Source organism: Mauremys mutica, chromosome 11, assembly GCF_020497125.1.
Source record: "Mauremys mutica isolate MM-2020 ecotype Southern chromosome 11, ASM2049712v1, whole genome shotgun sequence".
Taxonomy (NCBI): Eukaryota; Metazoa; Chordata; order Testudines; family Geoemydidae; genus Mauremys; species Mauremys mutica.
Window position 1 is genome coordinate 62,799,634 of NC_059082.1, and position 22,292 is coordinate 62,821,925.

The window sequence follows — 22,292 nt, forward strand, 5'->3', positions numbered from 1 at the left end:
CGAGAAACGTGACGGAAACAGAGAGTAACAGCAAACCGCTTTTAATAATGTTATACACAGTGGGGGGTTGAAACTTGGATTTGGGACTGGGTGATCCTGTAAGGGAAGAACTTCTACAGATTTACAGCGCGAGAGGTGTCTTGTACATTAGCGCTCTGCTGCGGTGCAGTGACAGTTCTCACGGCCCCTACCGCCCCTCCTTCTTGTCACTTTGGGTGAGGGGGGGACAGGACATCTTGGCGTTGGAGGGCGGTTGCAGATGCACTGCAGGGGGGCTCTCTCCTCCTGCCTGCGGTCTTGCAGAACATCTACAAGGCGCCGGAGCGTGTCCGTTTGCTCCCTCATTAGACCAAGCAGCGTTTGAGTCGCCTGCTGGTCTTCCTGCCGCCACCTATCCTCCTGTTCCAGGTGTGTGCGATGCTGCTGACACAGGCTCTCCCTCGACTGTCTCTGCTCTGCCGCCTCCGCTCTGGAGCTGGCCATCAGTTCCTGGAACATGTCGTCCCTTGTCTTTTTCTTTCGGCGTCTAATCTGAGCCAGCCTCTGCGAGGGGGATGGCGGGGCAGTCCGTGAAGGAGCCGAAGCTGTGTGATGCGAAAAAGTAGGTGATTTCCTTGAACAAATACATGTTTGCCAACAGTAAACACAGTCTAGTCATTTTCAGTTAAGAAGACCAAACAGGGAACCAAGTCTCAGGAGATCTCGGAACTAGTCCGAGATTTCGGACTACGCTCTCATTGGCGGCGCGATTGCACTGGATAGCGCACAAGCGAGGAGAGACAGCTGCATCCCTCTTGCACAAAGTCCTGGTAAGCCTTACAGTACAGACTGCTTATCAGATAGTGCTTAGCTGTGCTCTCCTGCTGGAGGCAATGTGCAAAGCAGAAAAGATGAGCGTTATGCGGCATCTCCCGCCAGTGACCGCGAAAGACCCCTGTATGCTTTTCCTCTGAGTCCTGGAACACGTGGCTGTTAAGCGAGGGTCATTCTTATGCAAAGTAAAACTCTGTTAAGCGAGGGTCATTCTTATGCAAAGTAAAACTCTGTTAAGCGAGGGTCATTCTTATGCAAAGTAAAAGTCTACCATGCACAATAGTAACAGTACACTAATTCCACTAATTAGATGCAGCACTTCCACAACGACATCACCCTGAGGCGTGTCAGGCGCACACAGAGAGAGCGGATGTTAATAGAAGCCCTGCACAGACCAGGACCCTACGCTGCCATGCTCGTAGAGGCGATGGTCCCCCTCTACCTGAGGATGGCATGGCGCGGAAGAGTGTGCTTCAACGGAGCACCCAATAAAGCACCTCTCCCAAGAAACCTCTTGCTGAGGCTTTTCCAGCTGCTCTCTGAGAGCTTTTTTGAAATATCCCCAGAGGACTATTGCTCCATTGCTGTTTGTGTAGACCTGCTGTTTGTTTAGTTTCATATTTAAAAATGTTTATATAGTATTTCTATTTTTTATATAAATCCCTGTTTCTTAAAAAAATAAATGTTTCCCTGTTTGTAGCACTTACCGCCTGATCCTTCCCCTGATTCCGAGTCCTGGTTAACGGGCGGGGACGGTTGGTAGGGGATCTCTGTGAGGGTGATGAAGAGATCCTGGCTGTCAGGGAAAGCGGGAGTGGGTTCGATGTCGCCTGCGCCGTCCTCTAAAGACCCTTCCTCATCTTCCCCATCGGCGAACAGGGAGGGGGAACTGTCCCGGTACACTATTCCGTCCTCGGAGTCCACCGTCACTGGTGGGGCACTGGTGGCAGACCCACCTAGAATGGCATGCAGTGCCTCGTAGAAGCGGCATGTCTGGGGCTGGGCTCCGGAGCGTCCGTTTGCCGCTCTGACTTTTTGATACCCTTGTCTTAGGTCCTTCACTTTCACGCGGCACTGCATCGCATCCCGGCTGTATCCTTTGTCTTTCATGGCTTTAGAGACCTTCTCGAAGGTCTTCGCGTTCCGCTTGTTGGAGCGCAGCTCCGAGAGCACAGACTCCTCGCCCCACACAGCGATCAGATCCTGGACTTCCCGGTCAGTCCATGCTGGGGACCTCTTTCTATTCTGGGATTGCCCGGACTCCTCTGCTGGAGAGCTCTGCATCGTTGCAGGTGCTGCGGAGCTCGCCCCGATGTGCAACCAGAACGTCAGATTCAAACCGCCCAGACAGGAAAATGAATTCAAATTTTCGCGGGTCATTTCCTGTGTGGCTGGCCAGAGAATCCAAGCTCGGACTGCTGTCCAGAGCGTCAACAGAGTGGTGCACTGTGGGATAGCTCCCGGAGCTGCTAAGTTCGATTAGCATCCACACCAAGCCTAATTCGAGCTAGCAAGTGCGAATTTAGCGTTACTCCACCTGCCGGGGTGGAGTACCAAATTCGAACTAAAGAGCCCTCTAGTTCGAATTAAATGGCTTCCTGGTGTGGACGGTTGAGCGGTTAGTTCGAATTAACGCTGATAAATTCGAATTAAAGTCCTAGTGTAGACCAGGCCTAATACATCCAATTACAAAGAAGAAGTATCTGAAAATTTGAAGTACATCAAGAGAATAACTATGTCATTTTGGCAATCTATTCTATAGATCAAGCCAGAGCTCATTCGCCATTTGAAGTAGTTAGAAAGTAGGGACCTTCCAAATTTTTTGTAAAACAAGTTTCTTATTATGCCAGATCTTGATATTCTTACTCATCACTTATACTGAGGTCAATCAAGTGTGCACCAAGTAAAAACCAAACAGGTTTTGAACATTATTTTTAAATTTAGACAGATTTCAGTGTCTTAACTGCTGTGAAGTTAAATAAAGCAATCTAAACAATTTTCTTACAACAGCATTGGAAGTCTTTGTTGCTTTCCTTTTGAGGAGCTGGATTTTGTCATTCTCCCAACCTCCCAGGGTATCAGGGCCATGTGAATGTTTCATTACATGATTCAAAACCAGATCAAACTTGCCTATTTCACATTGTATTTCAAATGAGAATCTTGCATCAGGTTTATTGTAAGAGACTGGGTCAACTGGTGGGTTTAGGTTGAAACCATGTAACCTACTTTGTGCCCTTGAGTATGTGTGTGGGCAATATCTGAAATTTCAACCTGAAACTGAGAAAAAAACAAGAAACAAACAAACAACTTAGCAACTTTGTACAAGTTCCATTCTGAGTGTTTGCATTTGTTCCAAGTTGAAACTCGGAATGAAAGTTGGCAAGGTTTTCAATATCTGTATCTGGAAAGTTTGCTCGGAAATAGTATTAAATATGCATCCAGAAGTACCAGTAATCATCATCTGAGATGTGGTCCCTGCTCTAAATAACTTGAAGTCTAAGAAAATAAATGATTTCATGTGCCAGGAGAGACAGATACCATCAAATATAATGTGTAATCAAATAACGAAGTTAGTGAGAGAGCAATTTATTAAAATGACACTTCGTATGCATAGATTTTAGTAAATATTCATGAATATAATCTAAGCAAGCACTGCTGGTTTTCTTTCCCACCTTACTTTCCTAGCTTCCACATAAAACAGTATGGCTAATTTAGGACAGGGTTGCACAGCCAGAAGTTGAAGTTCAGTAAAAACTACACTAACCCCATAATGTCTAAGTATATAGAATGCTTTCAGCATCCTCCAGCTCTTCATCTGAAGCTGAAACTTTACTGATGAAAGAAAATTCAGCTGTAGTAAGCAAAAAAATTAATGAAGCCTGCCATTATGCAGTATCTTGACATAGATGAAACATTTAAATTGGAAAACTTTTGGCACTATAGCTAACCACATGAAATGATCAATGTGATGCTTCCTGGGATCTATGTGCCTGCTATGGATCAGTTCCCCAACCCCATTAGATGCTGGCAACACAAACACTGCCTTCCAGACCTTTACAGCCCTGCTCTCTCTTTACAGGTTACGGACAGGCACACTCCAACCCCTGAGTATCTCTCTGAAGTGCCCAGACCTGAATCACTGGACACTCAGCGTTCCCAGGTCCTGTTCCCAAAGAAACAGTACACCACAGCTTACCAGTTTCACCATAGGTGGAACATAGCTCCATTCAATGAACAGCAATTCGATTTGTTTGTAGAGAAGGCAAGTTTAAGTTTACTTAAAGAACAGAGACTCCAATGATAGCAAGCAGGAATATTGGAAACAATGGGTTACATATAAAAAAAAAACAGAATGCATTCTAGAACCTTCATTCAACTAACAGGACAGTCTTCTCATATAGAGAACAAGCTCACACAAACTTCTTCCTGTGTATTACAGCCAGGCTTGGCTGTGATTTTCTGTTCATGAGGCAAGTCACGTTGTCCTCTTGCCTCGTGAGTGAAAAGATCCAGCAATTGTCTCTGTTCCTACAGTTATAGTCCAAAAAAATTCCATTGTCTTTTCCTGCCAATAGGATAATGGCCACTGCTTGTGGCTGTTTAGTCTCCCTTCCCTCCCCCTCCCCCTGGCAACTTTGCAATCGTTTGATTAGCATTTTGCTTAGACTGTAAATAGGTGTTCCCTGTGAAGTATGCAATATTCACTTTACATGTAGACAGACTGATAAACATCTGCCTGAAAGAACCTTGTTTATCTACTTACGTTGACTAGCGCCATCTCACAGACCTTAAAACCATAATTTTCAGTGTGTATATACATATGTATGTACACACACACACACACACACACACACACACACATACACCTCTTTACATAATATCCATACATACATTTCACAGTGATTATGAGGACCAGTGTAACATAGGCTTTCAGCAGAGAATTTACATGCTTCTTTGGGAGTGGTGGCATTTGACCCCCGAAGGCCTTCTGCAAAGCTCAGTTCCCGGGCCCCTACCTGTACAGAGGATGCTATTTTGCTGTACAAAATGGCATCTTCTGCACAGCATAACCTCATATGCACCATTCGTGTGAGGTCATACTACATGGAGGATGACATTTTGAAGAGCAAAATGACATCCTCACACATGTAGGGTAAGTTCTGAGTCCACTACTGAATCCAAGTAATTGAGTCACCATATGAGTGGGACTCTCGCTGTCTCAAGGCCCCCTGCGATTCTATGGGTTGCAAGTGCCTAACCCTGCCACTGCTCTTTGGTGAACTAGTATGTAGATACCAGACCCCAAGGATCCTTGTAACCCTTATGCACTCCTGCACCTCTGCCAGTTGCCACCAAGGTTCCCCTAGGTCACAATCAATAACACATCTTGTTAATTATTTTATTTCCAAATAGTTTCTCAACTAAAATCCTGTAACATGCTGAACATTTGCAAAGAGATTAACAGACTTTTTTCCTCTTGCTAAACAGTGGAAGCTGTAAATTGCTAAAAAAAGAAAAAAAATTCTTTTTGAAATAAGCCCTAAATCACCAGATTATGAAGCAATTGAAATTTTATTATGTAAGCATAATGGCAAAGGCCACTTTTTTAAGTTGTATAAAAAACTGGAAAGTAAAGATTTAAGCAAAATTCTTTTGCTGCTTATCCCTTGAGATAGCTAAATAGAATGTGGCTTCATAGATGCTGCCATCTACAGAGCACTGCACCATAACAGGACAAATGAAACGGAACAGGATTGAAACTTTATGGTCATTTGTAGCCTGACAAACATACTTGGGAACTGAATGCATGACTCCCCAGTTTCACTTAACAGCAGTGCTGTAATTACACACTATATGGTGTTTTTCCTCTACAATAATAGGAAAAATTCAACTGTGGCATAAGAAGTAAAAGTTTCAATGACTTCAGTGTTACTGATGTCCACTTATACAATGGACAGAAATTGGCCCCAGTGTATGAATTTCATGAATTTCTGGGCAAATTATAAAAATAACTTCAATTTGTTGAAACTTTTGAGATCTGTAATATACATTTCATGATACAGCATTGTCTTTCCACTGAGACATTCCAGTTGGATGTACTCTGAAGCTGCTCACATTGATGACCTACTGGGAATAAAAATAAAGGAAGACAGTTTCAGACGAGCTCAACTAAACCAATAAAACCTTGTGCATTCCCAGGGAAATTTTAGCCTTTCCTTTATATTTCTCCATTAAAAAAATCATCTCTCAGAGAAATACCTTACATCTCACAATCATTTTATCTCCTCTAGAATATTTATATTATATGTTTCTATGTCATATTACAACTTTTAAAGAATATCAAACAAACAAAATCTACCAAAAAGGAAAATAAGTGAAAAGAGTGATCAAAATTAAAATGTATATAGGAATTAAAAGAAAAAGAACAGGAGTTTGAAAATAATATACAGGCACATTTTACAATAGAGAATAGTGTAAATAATGTATTTAATTTTAAAGAATTTTTAAAATGCATATACTACAAAGTTAGTTTCCTTCCTTTAATACAGATCAACCTCACCATAGAAGATTTGGTTGCCGTGACATCTCTGCTTTGTTTTGCACTTCAGGCAGTTCTTATTTAAATACTAGGTTTCACTCAATGAGAACATGTTTTAGCCCAAATAAACCCCATTTAGGATTAAGTAGCATGTTCTCCCCTCAGTGCACAAAAGTAACTCCAATTAGTATTAATGGGAGAAAGAGGTACATTTGTTCACATAATTTAAGTGCTAAATCTCAACTAAACACATGATGATTCAGCTCCATAGATCCTGAATTCTTGTGTGCTCTGGCTGAGAGATCTGGCATTGAGCTAGACTCATACAAGTCCTTTATGTACGGGGTAACACAACCAAACCTACAAAGAAAAGTTTTCTTCCAAATATGGGGTTAAGACAACCAGGGCCGGCTCCAGAGCCCAGCGGGGCAAGCACCCGCCTGGGGCGGCCCTTTCCCGGGGGGATGGCAGGCTGGGCCGGCGGACCTGCCGCAGCCTTGCCTGCGGGAGGTCCACTGGAGCCCCGGGAGCAGTGGACCTGCCGCAGGCATGACTGCGGAGGGGACGCTCGGCCAGCGGCTCCAGCGGACCTGCCGCAGGCATGACTGCGGAGGGGACGCTCGGCCGGCGGCTCCAGTGGACCTCCCGCAGGCATGCCTGCAGCAGCTCAACCGGAGCCGCCGGACCAGCGAACCGCCCGCAGCTGCGGGAGGTCCAGCCGAGCCGCGCGACCAGCGGACCCTCCGCAGTCAAGCCCGCGGGAGGTCCGCTGCTCCCGCGGCTCGGGGGTGCCTCCCGGGCATGACTGCTTGGGGCGGCCAAATTTGTAGAGCCGCCCCTGAAGACAACACTGTAAAATACAAGCGTCTATTGAAGTTAAACAAAGCTATTACTTTGCGACAGTTAGAAGAACAGACATAGGAATAAAAACATTTGTCAATCATTTATATACAGCTTTAATTCCATCATTAAAAGCAGCATGTACTATGAAATCCCATAATGCTGTCAGCTAAGAGCTCTGTACTGATCTCAACAGCCAGACGAGCATTGGCAGGAAGAGAGGGTGCTGCAGAAGTATGGCAGCCTAGAGCGGTGGCTGGGGCATTCTGCCTGTGGAATGCAGAGGCAGGCACAAGAGTTCTAGGGGTGCTGGAGGCAATGCACTCAGAACAAGCACTTAATCCCCCCCCCCTTAAAGGTGTAGCCATCACACCCAACCTCTTATCCAAGTGCAAGCTAGTGAGCAGTTTGCAGGATCCTATGGGGAGCCGGGGGTGGTGGTGGTGTTGTCAGGATTTTTTGCTGAATTCTATGTACCAAATAAGTGCACAGACATTCTTCACCCAGCACTTGCAGAGTAACCATTGCTATACAGGCAGTCCTTGATTTTACGATGTTCGACTTACAATGAACGGCACTTATGATGTTTCTGAATTGACATCCTGATTCGACTTACAACAATTGGTTTCAACTTTAGGACGCTTGATCCCACAATTAGGGTGACCAGACGTCCCGATATTATCGGGACTGTCCCGATATTTGCTTGTTTGTCCCGCGTCCCGACCAATGTTAGGCTCCGGAGCCTGGAACAAGCAAAGGCTCCGGAGCCTGGAAGGGCTCGCGCCCTCCCCTGCCCCGACTCCGCCCCCTCCTTCTCCAATTGGATCCCTCCCCAAATCCCCGCCTCTTGCCAAGCACACCATGCCCAGGAGACGCAGGGGAACGCGGGGCCAGGGTGACTGTGAGTCCGGCCTGGCCCCGAGCAGGCAGGACTCGGGCGCGGTACCTGGAGGGAGATTAGGGGGTAGCCTGCGGGGCCAGGCGGTGGCTGCCCACCTGGGCAGCGGGACGTGGGAGCAACTGCTGCTGCAGCTCCCACTGCCGTGGGGGGAGGAAGCGGCCAAGCATGTGGCGCCCGGGCCCGAACCCCCCGAGCCTGAGCCTGCTGCGGGGACCCAGCAGCACACACGCTGCGCCCAGCCGCTGGCCAGTCGCGTCTGGGCTGGCTGCCCAGCTGGTGCAATCCCGCGGCGGAGGCATCGGCAGCCCAGCCCCGTTCGTTCCCCTGCAGGACCCGAGCGGGATGGGGGGGATGGGGCCTGCTGCCCCCACTCCAGGGCCGCCCGCGGGATTGCACCAGCTGGGCAGCCAGCCCAGACGCTACTGGCCAGGGGCTGGGCGCGCGCTGTATGCGCGCTGGGTCCCCGCAGCAGGCCCAGGGTCGGGGGGTTCGTGGGCACAAGAGCCGCAGCTGCCAAGCTTGGCCAGTGGCCGCTTCCTCCCCCCGCGGATGTGGGAGCTGCAGCAGCGGCTGCTCTCAAGTCCCGCTGCCCAGGTGGGGAGAACAGCCGCCGCCGCCTGGCCCCGCAGGCCACTCCCTACTCTCCCTACAGGTACCGCGCCCGAGTCCTGCCTGCTCAGGGCCAGGCCGGACTCACACTCACCCTGGCCCCGCGCTCCCCTGAGTCTCCCGGGCCTCCCTCCAGCACTTGTGGAGGGAGGAGGAATCGGGGGTGGGGGATTTATTTATTTTTTGCTCTGCCGCCATTTTTTCCCCCTCTGCCCCCCCCCCCCGCGTCCCGATATTTGACCTGGGTGATCTGGTCACCCTACCCACAATAGAGTATATTGCGACATTTTGACTTAGATGCAATTTTCAGGAACCAATTGTGTCGTAAGTCTGAGGACTGTTTGTATTTTATAAGTTCAAATGTGTCCAACACAGTTCAGCTGAAGGCAGGATCAAGGATGCCTCAAAAAGACATTTAATCAGATTAAAAGGATTTACAGATGGTTACCATGTAGCAGATTTCTGCAATATGAACGTCTTTCAATAGGGCGGCAAATGTGGATTGAGATCTGGTAGAATGGCTTATGTCCCCAGGAGGGCACCACACATTAGCAGGTACATAGCAGGAGAGGATGCAGCAAGAAACTCACTTAGAAAGTCTCTGGGTGGACACTGGCATCCCTTTAACTCTGTGATAGACACAAATAGCCTCAGAGGAAACTCATAACAGTGTGATACGGTCAAAATAATGTGCTAGCATTCTCCTAATATATAAGATGGGAAGGGCAGCAACCTCTCTAATCTGATGAGGTTTAGGGTGCAAAACTGGCTTCTGAATTGCCTGATTGACATGAAAGTCCAAGAGAACTCTGGGTAAAAATGGTGGGTATGGTCAGAGGAATACCTTAGCCTTGCAAGTCATCAAAAACCCTAATTCACCAACTCTTCAAGCAGAGGTACTTGCCTCAGTGGCTTTCATTGAAAGGTTTAAAAGGGTACAGGTAGCTAGAGGCTCAAAGGAAAGTTTCATGAAAGAATAAAGAACAAAAATTCAAGTTCCAAGTTGGGGTGAATTATCTGAAATTTGGGAAGGAGTTGATTAATCCTTTGATGAATCTGGAAGTTGCAGGGCAAGCAAATACCAAGAATTCTTTCACAGGGCAATGAAACCCTGTGATAGCCACTAGGTGAACTTTCATGGAGCTCAAAGAGACACCTCATTGCTTCAGCATGTAAATATATTGTAGAACCTCAAAAATAGGGGACAGTAAGTGCACCAGTGCTAAAATCTCTTCTATTTCTGAAGGTACGTTTTCCTGATGGATTCCTTTCTACTGCTCAACAGGACTTGTAGAACCTCTCTGGAGAATTCTAACCCCCAGAGTCATCCAAGTAACAAGACCTGACCCAGAGTGCATATGTAGGGATGACAAATGTTCCCCAAATCCTGAGTGAAAAGCCTGGGGAATCAGTGGGAGATTAATGGCCAGCTGGGTGGAGAGGTGAAGTAAATAAGGAAACCACATTTGTCTTGGCCAGGTTGGCACAATCAAGATTACTGTGGCTTTGTCCTGTCTGTTAATAGTTAATGTGGTTATATTTTGTCAGAATCACCTGGTAATTATCATTTCTGAATTGCAGGTTGGCTGACAAGTAATTTTTGCCTCCAAAAAGATCTAAGCTCTTCTGGCTTTTATCATGTGAGGTAGCCTTGGAATGAGACTGCCTGCTGCATTCGTTTACTTCATCCACAACTAGGGAGTTAAATTCTGAACTCCTACCTGGAACAGTTTACTTTTTGTCTGCTCTCTTAGATTTTTGGAGGTAGTGGCAGAGGTCTGCCAAATGGTCTTTGAAGCATCTACTAACCCTTTGTTTACAGAAAGGGCTACCTGTGCTGAAGATGATGTGTGAAAGATGTCCAGCAATTTGCGCTGAGTCTCTTGAACTTCTCCTAATAGGATTTGAAGAGTGTCTACCACTCTTTTAATCAAATCCACATTGTTTAAAGTAATCTACTACAGATAGAGATAAAAAAATTATGAGTTTTCAAATGATATCTTACAAGCATACTTTGTACAAAGATTATTACAATAGTGTGTAAGATGTGAATATAGGGGAATATCTAGGTACTTTATTCATAACACAAATTACCGCAGTATCTAGGCACAACAGATACTGTGAAATTTAATTAAAATGAAATTAGCATTTAATTGCTACAGAATCTTTTTCAACTCCAATGGTAATTAAAGCATTAACTGGTCTGCTACATTGCAGTCCATTGGTCAATATGTGGATTCAATTCTAGAAAATAATATTTAAGTGCTCATTTTTATAGGAAACTAAGTACCAACAAGGAACACGTGAATTCTATGACACTGCTGGCTTCCCAACTGCCTGGGGAGATAAAGTCTACATACAAATGGCTAATAGTGCATCAGTGCATAATGTGGTGAGCATCAGGAATTGTGATGTGTTCTATTCCCTCAATATATATGGGATGCCAGGTGCAGAAGATCTATTGTAGTTCCCTGGACAGTACTAGGGCTATTTCCTTTAGCAAGGTATTTGAATGCAGATGGAAGCAGACTGCTGGTTTCAATATGGCATCCACTGTAAGTCTTCTATAAATGCTTAGTCATGAACAAACAAATGCCCTAATGACCTCTGTTTATTCAGTGATTTATTCATAGGCTGCTTTTTCTTTGTATGCACAAAAATACTGCATAATTTGTTCACATGCATAGGCAGAGCAAAGAGCAAAGGCATAGCCCAACAACTGCATTCAGCATGAACAAAAAAATAGATACAACAGCCACAACATTCCAGCTTAGGCACCCGAACGCCCACTCTGTTGACTTGGGAACTTCATTCCACATTTAGGCCACTATGAGTTTTGGGTGCTCAGTACCTGTGACAATGAGGCCACTTATTTAGGTTCACTAAACATGGACTTAGGTCTCTGACACTGAACACCCAAGTTTGGGCATCCTGGCCAAACCCTTCACAGTGATGACCTTAATTTGAATGCTGATTTGTACATCATTCGTGTAACTATCATTTACCATACCAAGCTTAAAAGGACAAACTGTCAGATAACTACTGCCCTCCAAATAGAAAAAGTTATTTTATTCATAACCATGTTGATTTTTTAATCATTAGGGTTACAAGTTACTGGATTTCAACTTTTTTGAAAAAGCAAACAGCTAATACTCTTTCTATTTAGAGCACTAAGTATAACTTACACTTACTTACGGGCTTTTCAGTGAGTTAGTTTAGCGGATACACTCAACAGTAGCTTCTTCTGTTGAGGGTTCAAAGATCTCACCCTTTGTATCTTGTATATATAAAAATGAGTAATCTTGTACCATGAATAAACTAAATAATGCAGAGTTCAACACTGCAGTAAGTGACCCCATTAATTTGAAGGTTTCTTTTCCCATCATACAAACATATCTAACAGAGATGTGTTGGCAAATAAAAGGAAGCTAGGCATTCTGTCAGGAGAAAGGAGAGACAAACACGACTGCTGAATGTGAAAATGAAGTGACAAATAAGTGTGCAAAGTGTAATCATGATGAAGTGAAGAGGCTAACTACCAAACAGGTCACAAATTCAACACTGAAGGAAAAAGAACGCAAAGAATTGTAGGGGTGCAGCTTTGTTCATTGGGTTTGCATGTGTACAATGCAGTATGAACTGCAAACATTTAGAAGCAATTACCTGAGCAGAACACTGGATTCTAAGACATTAGAATAATGGGAGAATTACTAAGCTGACCAACTTGGCTGGTAAGTGCTTTTGAGCAGCATTTGTTGTGTATGCATACAATGCTTAACAAACCAGGCCGCCAATCATGATTGTGATCTCTAGGAACTATCAAAAGAGCTACAATTTAAAACCTAGTATATTGTTCTTGGTCTTTTGCATATACTTTTACTTAGTTGAGTTTCTCATTTTTTCCTATTTTCTTTACATTCTCCTCATTGTAACTAGATTCCAATGTCTTCTACTCTACAAAGCTTCTACTGTTCCAGTACCAGTGACTATCTACCATCCAACATCCCACCTGTGAAGAAGTAACCGGGCGTGAACTCTTGCATATTAACTTATAAGAATGTTCAGTAATTGATCCACATGCCTATGGCTTCATTATCTATTCCATCTTAAGTCACCAGTTTTCATCTGACTTCCATATACTGGACTTCATGACCTGAACAAATAAAGTTTTGCTTTGTCATCTCATCTTTTTCAAGTGGTAAGTCACTACAGCGACAGTCCTTGTAAGAATTGAAACGAATGATGCCAGCAGAGATCTCAACTAGACTCTTAGAAATGTAGGATCTTATCAATGCTGACCAGCTATACAGTACAAGCACACTGCAGTCGTGCCTACTTTGAGAGGGTTGTTCTCCTATGAGCATGCAATGAATACAGTTTAGTCCCCTGGTGAACCTTGTCAGGGCAGGTAGCATGGTCTAAGGGTTAGAGTAGGAGAGTGCATCAGAATTTGTTTCTGTCTCTACCACTTATTTGTTGTGAGACCTGCAGCAAGCCAATGAATCTCTTTCCTGCCATGGAGGTAATACCTAATCACCTTTGTAAAGCACTCTAACAGCGCCACATGAAAGGCACTTTACGTGCCAACTACTGTTATAATCATTGCCCACTAGGAATTTAGCAAACCTACTTATTTTATAGACGCTAATAAACAGCCATCCCATTCTAATGACTTTTGTTAAAATAAACCTGAGCTAGACCTACTGTACAAGTGAAAGACTCCACCTGCAGTCATTGATTGCATCCAGCCATTCAGTGACTGTCACATTCATTTCCTCTGAAGAATAAAACACATCTTTACCAGTGGCAGGTCATGCGTATATCTATATTTCAACAAACCTTTTGCTCTAGGTTAGTTATGAATGGGTTTTTCCCAACTGAAAAGCTGAGAAGTTAACTTTGTGGCACTGATAGATTTCTCTCATCAGGAGAGCACCTTTTTTTGTGTGGTGGGGGGAAGTGATGCTTTTAAGGTAAGACAAATTTTGGGTCACTCAGCCTTGACATAATTTTCTTTAATGTCAGCAAGAATTCCATATAGTGCTGCATTAAATGGCCACATCACCTTATGTAGGATTTACTGCAGGGAAGTGACCTTTACAGCTTTTTCATTCTTTTGCCTTATAAATATGATCCATGTGTATGTAAGGATTTATGTAAGCTCAAACTGTCAAACCGATAACTGGCCCTTGTGTACTTTCTTAACCTGGACTTTTCCAATTCCGTTATATTGCAGTACAGTATTTATCAGGCGTTGGTGTGTTTAGAAATAATTGTACATCACATCTCCTGTAATATTTAATTCTTTTAGTGTGAAACTGCACCTGCAGAAAAAAACTTGAGACTGAAGTTTGGAATGCTTCTTTCCTTTGCCTTTCGGGTGTCTTTATTTCTGCAAGGTTGCACTTTGTCACAGGGTTGACTGAGCAAAGGCTTGTGAAGTTATCCCTTGGGTGTTTCCTCATCTCTGATCATGCCTGTCTAATCATTTATTTTTTCCGAGAGATAACTATATTCTCTATCTTTCTGTCACAAGGAAAAAAACTTTCAAGGTTATTAGGTGCATTTTTCACTAAAAGGCATGGTTCCCCCCTCCCCACCTTTTGCTTGCTTAATAAAAATTCACCTCCAATTTTTTATTTGATTTTTAAGAGACCTCTGAAGTTCCACGCTCACATGAATTTGTTGAGAATCAAAAACTTTACAACATCTTTCTTTACATAAGTAAAGTTTTAAATGGTCAGAGCATGTTCTTCTTCTACAGTAACTCTGCTGCATTTTTGTCTGCACAGTTTTTCAGTTAGTCACAACTTGACTATATTTCAGCAAATGCAATCCTTGATTGGGAATAGGCTACAAGTTTAATTCCAGTACAATGCTTGCTTCAAAATGAGGGTCCTCCGCCACACCGTTTATCCAGACAGGTGTAAGTATTTGTCCAATATTTATGCATCTCTTTAAGGGTCCCTGTTAAAGCCCAGATTTTTCTTACTCTGAGCCCTGGAGCTGTTTCTATCACTATACTTCGTAAAAAACAAACAAACATGCCTTTGATTTCTTTTAGAAGCTCTCTTTTTTAAATTTCTTAGTACTTTAAAATTTCTTAATACTTAGAAAAATTATACTGCGACATTAACATTTTTGGCCAAGTTTCTTGACATAAGAATTGCATTTCTGATTTCTAAATCTTTTGAGTGAATTCTGAAAGGGCACTCAACCTTAGAAAAGCTGGCAAGCCAGCAAAGCATGATTAATTCACAAACCTAAGTTTAGAATTTGGCACTTTTTAAGCAATGATGACCAATGGGGAGGGCATTTCTTGGCAATTAATGAGAAGCTGGAGGTGCTGAGAATGCCTTGGGCTCTTAACCTCAGTAAGGACCAACTGGGTAACTGTTGTGGCTGTTTTCCCCATAATTATAGATCAGACACTTTCAATCAGAATAGTTTTGATCTTAGATTCAAATACCACCACAACAAAAAATGAAAAAATGTTACAGCTCAGTGAGGAAGCTCCCATGCCTCTCCTCTGTCATGTTGCCCAGAACTGAATACCAAATGGCTCCCTGTCTTTGCAGACAGCAGAGTCCAAAAGATTTCAGAGTTCAGGACAGAAAACAAAGCCACAATTATACATCTTAATGCAGCACAACACATGTTGTAAAATTAAGAAAGTATACAATAATTGCTGTTTCATACTGTGTCAACTTGCATATGGTGCATTTTGACAGCACCGACTTCTAACAAAGATCAGGACAGTAAATAATGGGAAAGCAGAACTTGAATCACAGTTATATTGAAAATACAGATTATCAGCACCATCAAAATGAAAAAAACATTCTCGCAGTAGGTGCCAGGCAACCTGCTTTTCATTACAGTAAACTTACCAGAATAGGGAAGCCTCTGTTTTAAGTGATGAGCTACTTAAAGAATCCCCAGCTTTTTAATATTACTTTGTGCAAGCTTAAATTATTCTGCTACAAATAGATCTTGACATAACCAGAAGTGGCAGTGGGTGTGGGACAAAAACTGAAATAAAAAAAGCTACCTGTTTTGTAATAGCTGCTGTGTAACCAAGCCATAAGGCACTGGATTGTGACATTTAATATCCTTTAGACACCTATTCCATGTTGTGAATAAAAACCCTGATTTCCCACTAGTTTCGGGTCTGCAACCGCTATGACAGGAAGATTGATAAACACTTAATACATACAAATTAACTTTTTACATTAAAGCTTACGATGGCAATGACGATTTCTGGACTGTGCCCCTCTTGTCAATTACACTTTCTCTGGATTCTAAATGTTAGACCTGCCGCAGGTTAACACTTAATTATCTAGAGAGGTGCCCAACAGCTTTGTCCCAGAGTAGATTGCATAGGTGGCATCTCTGATGGGCGCTGCATTCTGATGTCATTCCCAATGGTATTCACCACTCCATCCCAAAAGTCAAGCTCCTGGGCATGGATATCAGCATTTAGCAAAGCTAATTGCCAGTCATTGTGTAATTAGTCTTAAAACAGAAAGTGCTGTGCTGCTTTCAGAAAGGCATCTGTGTGATCAAAAAAAGCCTAAGCTATACCCTGTGGTATTTTATTCTTTCCTTAATATTTGGGTTTTACTTAGAGTTTGTACTGCCTATGTGGTCACTACCCCCAGTGGAATCAACTGCAAAATCATGAAATAATGCCAATCATTCTGCACCTGATCTGCACTCTGAAAACTAACTCCTCTCCAGTAGGATCAATTAAGAGACTTTCCAGACAATGGATAGGCCCGACCTCCAACCAACTTTGGGTCCAGGTAGAAGTTTGGAGATTCAGGCCATCTTTCAAATAGTCTGGATATATTTTAGAAAAGCATGAACTCAGTACCATAACAAGCTCTTTATTATCAGAGACAACATCTTTCCAGGGTGTTCAAAATCTTATTTGCATTCTTTTCTGAAGTCTATATAAGAACCGATTAGAGCTAGTCAAATATTGGAACCATTTATTGAATTTCTCCACTGCACTCAGAAGATTTACAAGTGCTTAGGGCTAGTCCTGCTGCAATATACAAAACTACCATAACTCCTTGAATTCCTCACTCAAGACTACTTAGTTTAAGGGCTTTGTGTTTGTTTAGAGGGTTTCTATACATTAGTCTTCACATGACCCAGAAGTCAACAGCTCCACAAATCCCAAGTAAGGATGGCATGGTACATATTGCCACCCTTAATTCTATGCTGCTGCCTGCAGAGCTGGGCCCTCAGCCAGTATAGCAGCAGCATTTGACATATAGTACTTCACAAGGGATGTTAGAAGTTGTGACAGATGTTGCAATTTCCTGAACACATTTTTGAATTAAGTTTAAGTTTCTTAGGAGTTCGTTGTATTAAAATGCAAAGATTTACATATTATTGCAGGACTGTATATAACGCCACTAGGGAGGAGACCTGACTAAGCCTGGGAATTGTTCTCCAAACAACTTTGTGAAACAATGTGAACTTTTAAAGTTAAGAAGGTTTCCCAGAAAATCTTTAGGGGGAGATGTATACAAAGGTAACTCCTCCAGTTATGCAAAAACCCAGCTTTTTAAAACTATGCCCTGAGGAGAAACCCATTGTCTATGTTGTCAGTTACCTATTCCGAGAGCAAAGACCCTGATTATGTAAAGGAATGACTCTCAGATTCATGAGCGTGTTTGTTCTGAGCCAAGGCAGTTCTGAACTTGTAACCACAGAAGAACTCCTGGATGGGGTTTGAAGGACTGCTCACCTACCTGGGGTCTTTCTGGAGTTAGAGTGAATACTGGTAAGCTTATTAGCATAGATGTACGTCCTTTTAGCATTTTTAATATGCTTTCTCTAATGCTTTTATCTTAAGAATAAATATGCTTGCTTAGATATAGCTGTGCAGTAACTTAACTGTGGGTAATTACACTGTTTATAGCCTCTGAGGAAGGAAGGCAAAGCAGGCCTGCTGGGACAGTCTGACTTGGTGGGGAATTCACAGAGTAGGCAGACAACGGTGCAGCCTGGAAATACCCCAGTCATGAGGAAAAGAGATATGGGTCTCTGCCCAGTAGAGGTGACAGCTTGGGAGCCAGAAGCCTAAAAGTGGGTGCCCCGATGGACCAGAGGGAAAATACAGGTGCAGCTGCCCTGAACTGACATAAGTATCCTTTGATATTAAGGATATTAAGGAGGTTAAGTAGAACACTCATTTTGTTTATTCATTTGTTGATTTGATTAATGTCAGGTCATTTGTATATCAGTCCACCTTTCCTCTCTCCTCCATTAGTTTAAGATAAGAACATTTGCCAGCCTTGTCCTTTCTAGGGTTCGTTAATATCCTAAAACCAGGACATGTCAGGAATTAAGAATATTTATAATTTTATTTCTAAGGCACTGTCCATCCATGCCATCCCACTTGCTTCCCTCAGCAAGGCCAGCCGCGTGCAACAGAAACAGTTGAAAGAACCATAGCATTGACTAATTTTAATTACAACAGAACAATGAACTAGTCTGTTTAAAAGCTATTAATAGGTATTTTTTTAAGTGGAGAATGTTTGTGGGGAATAATCATCTAGGTTAATTTAGTTGGACTTCTAGCTGAGCTTTAAGAACAGTACAAATAATTGATGTTTGGGTAATTCAAATGTTATTTAATTTAAGGCCTACGCTTTTATTAAATAGGTTAATTATTCATTCATTATTATTATTTTGTTCTTACATGTTCTGGGACTAAAATCCCAAAATAGCACAAGGGGAGCCGCACCTAGTATTTCTGGCCAATTACACACACAAGTAAACATATTAAATCACCTTTAGCACATAGGTGCATTAATCAGTGCATAGACCTTCTATAGAACTATCCTGAGATTTGGTTGGGTAAGCATACCAAAATATGGAGCATCTGAGAAGTTGAGCTGAAAGGTCATACAAAAACAAACTCATGAGATTCACGACTTCCCGCTGTTGTTTGGTTGGAGCCAATATAAGGGGCCAAAAACAGCCTTGTTTAAAATTTCACTTCCAGTCCCATTCAGAAGCAGGAATGGAACGAGAATATGTTAATTTAAGGTATTAATATTTATTTTTCGCCTCCCACAAAATTTAAACAGTTGGTTTAGGTCCGGTTTGTGTTTTGTTCTCTTTCTATTGCTCTTAAGTATCTCTATGATGGTATCTGTGTCTGTGGACAATCTCTCACCACAGGTCAAGATGCACTCACTTAAACCAATTTTTAAAAGGCAAGAGAGCAATTTATTATTTCTCATATTAGATAAACATTTTGGGGTAATGACAATGTCTCTCTGTGTGTTTGTATAGTACCTCACCTACAAAGACACTGGCAATATCATTGAGAATATAGAAGTGTATATTTTTGCAATGGAATTGCACAATTTTTCACTCATTCATTGTTGAGAAGCAGAGGTGTGTCAGTATATGGTATAGCTACAGAGGCCAACCTCACATCCTGATGTCTCATCCAGATTTCTCTGGATCCCAGCAGCACAGTAACTCTCCAACACCACATTCTACAAGCCACTATCCTCTGATCCCACTGAGAAGTACCAAAGAAACTACACCATCTGCTCAAGAAACTCCTGCTATAGCACAGGAACAAATCTACACAGACACACTCCTAAAGCCAGGACCAGGGGTATTCTATCTGCTACCCAAGATCCATAAACCTGGACACCCCATCATCTCAGGCATTGGCATTATTACAGCAGGATTACCTGGCTATTTGGACTCTCTCCTCAGACCCTACACTACCAGCACCCCTAGCTATCTTCGAGACACCATCAACTTCCTGAAGAAACTACAATGCATTGGTGATCTTCCTGAAAACACCATCTTGGCCACCATGAATGTAGAAGCTCTTTACAACAATATTCCACATGGGGATGGACTATAAGCTGTCAGGAACAGTATCTCTGATGAGGCCATGGCACACCTGGTGGCTGAACTTTGTGACTTTGTCCTCGCCATTTCAGATTTGGGGACAACTTATACCTTCAAGTCAGCGGCACTGCTATGGGTACCTGGATGGCCCCACAGTATGCCAACATTTTTATGGCTCACTTAGAACAACACTTCCTCAGCTCTCGCCCCCTAGCACCCCTCCTCTACTTGCGCTACATTGATGACATCTTCATCATATGGACCCACGGGAAGGAGGCCCTTCAGGAATTCCACCTGGATTTCAACAATTTCCATTCCACCACCAATCTCAGCCTGGACCAGTCCACACAAGAGATCCACTTCCTGGACACTACAGTGCAAATAAGTGATGGTCACATAAACACCACCCTATACCGGAAACCTACTGACTGCTATACTTACCTACATGCCTCCAGCTTCCACCCAGGACACATCACACGATCCATTGTCTACAGCCAAGCCCTAAAATACCACCAAATTTGCTCCAATCCCTCGGACAGAGACAAACACCTACAATATCTTTATCAAGCATTCTTAAAACTACAATACCCACCTGGGGAAGTGAGGAAAAAGATTGACAGAGCCTGCACATCTATCAATGTGATATATGCCATCATGTGCCAGCAATGCCTCTCTGCCATGTACATTGGCCAAACCGGACAGTCACTACGTAAAAGAATTAATGGACACAAATCAGTCATCAGGAATGGTAACATACAAAAGCCAGTAGGAGAACACTTCAATCTCCCTGGACATTCTATAACAGATTTTAAAGTAGCCATACTTAAACAAAAAAAACTTCAAAAACAGACTTCAGAGAGAAACTGCAGAGCTACAATTCATTTGCAAATTTAACACCATTCATTTGGGCTTGAATAGAGACTGGGAGTGGATGGCTCACTACAAAGGCAATTATCTCTCTCTTGCTATTGACACCTCCTCATCAATTATTGAGTGTGGATCACATCCACCCTGATTGAATTGGCTCTGTCAACACTGGCTCTCTACTTGTAAGGTAACTCTTTTCTCTTCATGTGTCAGTATATTTATGCCTGCATCTGTGATTTTCACTCCATGCATCTGAAGAAGTGGGTTTTTTACCCACAAAAGCTTATGCCAAAATAAATGTTAGTCTTTAAGGTGCCACCGTACTCCTCAACTTTATATAAGGCACTTATCTTTACTAGGACTAGTTTCACTATCCTTAGGGATACCCTTTACTTCATCATAAACCCCAGCTTTCAGCCTGAGTTTTAGAAAAGATTCTAGAGAAATGCATAGCAAGTGCAATGCCACATGAGAGATATCTAACCATTCATATATCCTGAGCTGTACTATTTTGTAATTTAGAAACATCTGGCCTACAAATTATGTGCACCAAAATTTCAACTCATGTATACTCTGCGATTACCTGATAAAACATAGCTCCCCATTTTAAAGAAAAAGCTATCTGATCTTGGCATTTCCTTCTTTTTGGGCTCAACTTTATTCCTCCATTGATTGACGGTACAGCTACATAAATAAGTTCACATGAAAGTGATCTGCTCAATACCACACTCAATAGTAACTTGCATATATTGAGAAGACATGTGCATGCGCCCCTTGACATTTTAGAATATGGTAAATAAGCTGCTGTACATTAGGATTTCTTACATGCATTGTTTTAAGCTAATACTATGACAAGAACAGAAGAGGATACTCCAAAGTGAATAATTAACTCTGTCTCTGCTCACTGACAATGCTGCTAAAAGAAGAATCACATTTTTATTGGTTCATTGGTTCTGGTTAAATTACATAATACAATACAAAATGTTCCACAACCATGCTTAAGTCCCCTAAGACATTCATCTTTGTCAGTCATTGCTTTTTGAGATCATCTCAGTCTATAAAAAGAGAAAACAGACAGGCAGTAACAAATCTAATATCTTGGTAACTGTTCTTGACAAGATAATTGCCTACTTGCTACCATCTCAGGAGAAAAACAATTGGGAGGATAAAAGTTCAGCAGGAATTTAGTTTCAGTCAACATTTTTTGCTTGATTCCACTCAAAAGGAGACAGATTGGGGGGGCTGAACAGCTGAGAGAACAGGGGAACAAACCTGCATGGAAGCCAGAGGTCATGCACCCAGACCCTCTGTGCAAAACCATCCTTTCCATCCAGCTTATCACACACTCTCCCCTGGCAGCATCCTCCCGCCCGAGGGAGTCATTCTGCTACTGGCTATCCCTCTGAGCCAGTATCCAGATTCCTTCTAGTCCTTGCAACATTAACTGCTGATCAGCTTGCCACTTCAAAATCAGCCGTTTAGGCAAGGAAGCATGCTATGGAGCAAGAAGCTACTCCCCAGATCCACCTCTGTGTGCCAAATCCCACACCATAGTTAACAGATTCTCTGAAAGAGTTAAGGACAGAACTTAAGGACAGAACTGTTAAGCAGAGCCTTCATCAAGGCAGTGCTGAAATTATCATGAATGCCTTGATCCAAAGTAATTTATATGCCCTCATTTTGCTATTTTCTTGATTTCCTCTTTAGTGCTACATCTTTTCCTGGGGCAAAGAATGACCTTTCCCCCTCAGTGAGCCTACTTCATCTAGCCAGATTTGAGTAGCACTGAACTCACACATGACTACACAGATTTGTAACTGAGTAAACAGT

At 42.8% G+C, this 22,292-nt stretch overlaps 1 protein-coding gene across 2 annotated transcripts in view; it reads right to left on the reverse strand.

Annotated features, from left to right (window-relative positions):
* Positions 1–22,292, reverse strand: part of GRIN2A (glutamate ionotropic receptor NMDA type subunit 2A) — a 264,715-nt gene that overhangs the window by 191,629 nt on the left and 50,794 nt on the right. The window contains exon 1 of one of the 2 annotated variants that reach the window (XM_044978609.1): positions 4,010–4,112. The exons of the other annotated variant lie outside the window; for it this stretch is intronic. Within the exon in view, the coding sequence (XP_044834544.1) occupies positions 4,010–4,021 (12 nt within the window). The 5' untranslated portion in view covers positions 4,022–4,112. Of the gene's footprint in view, positions 1–4,009; positions 4,113–22,292 lie in introns of those variants that run through there. 2 annotated transcript variants of the gene reach the window in all.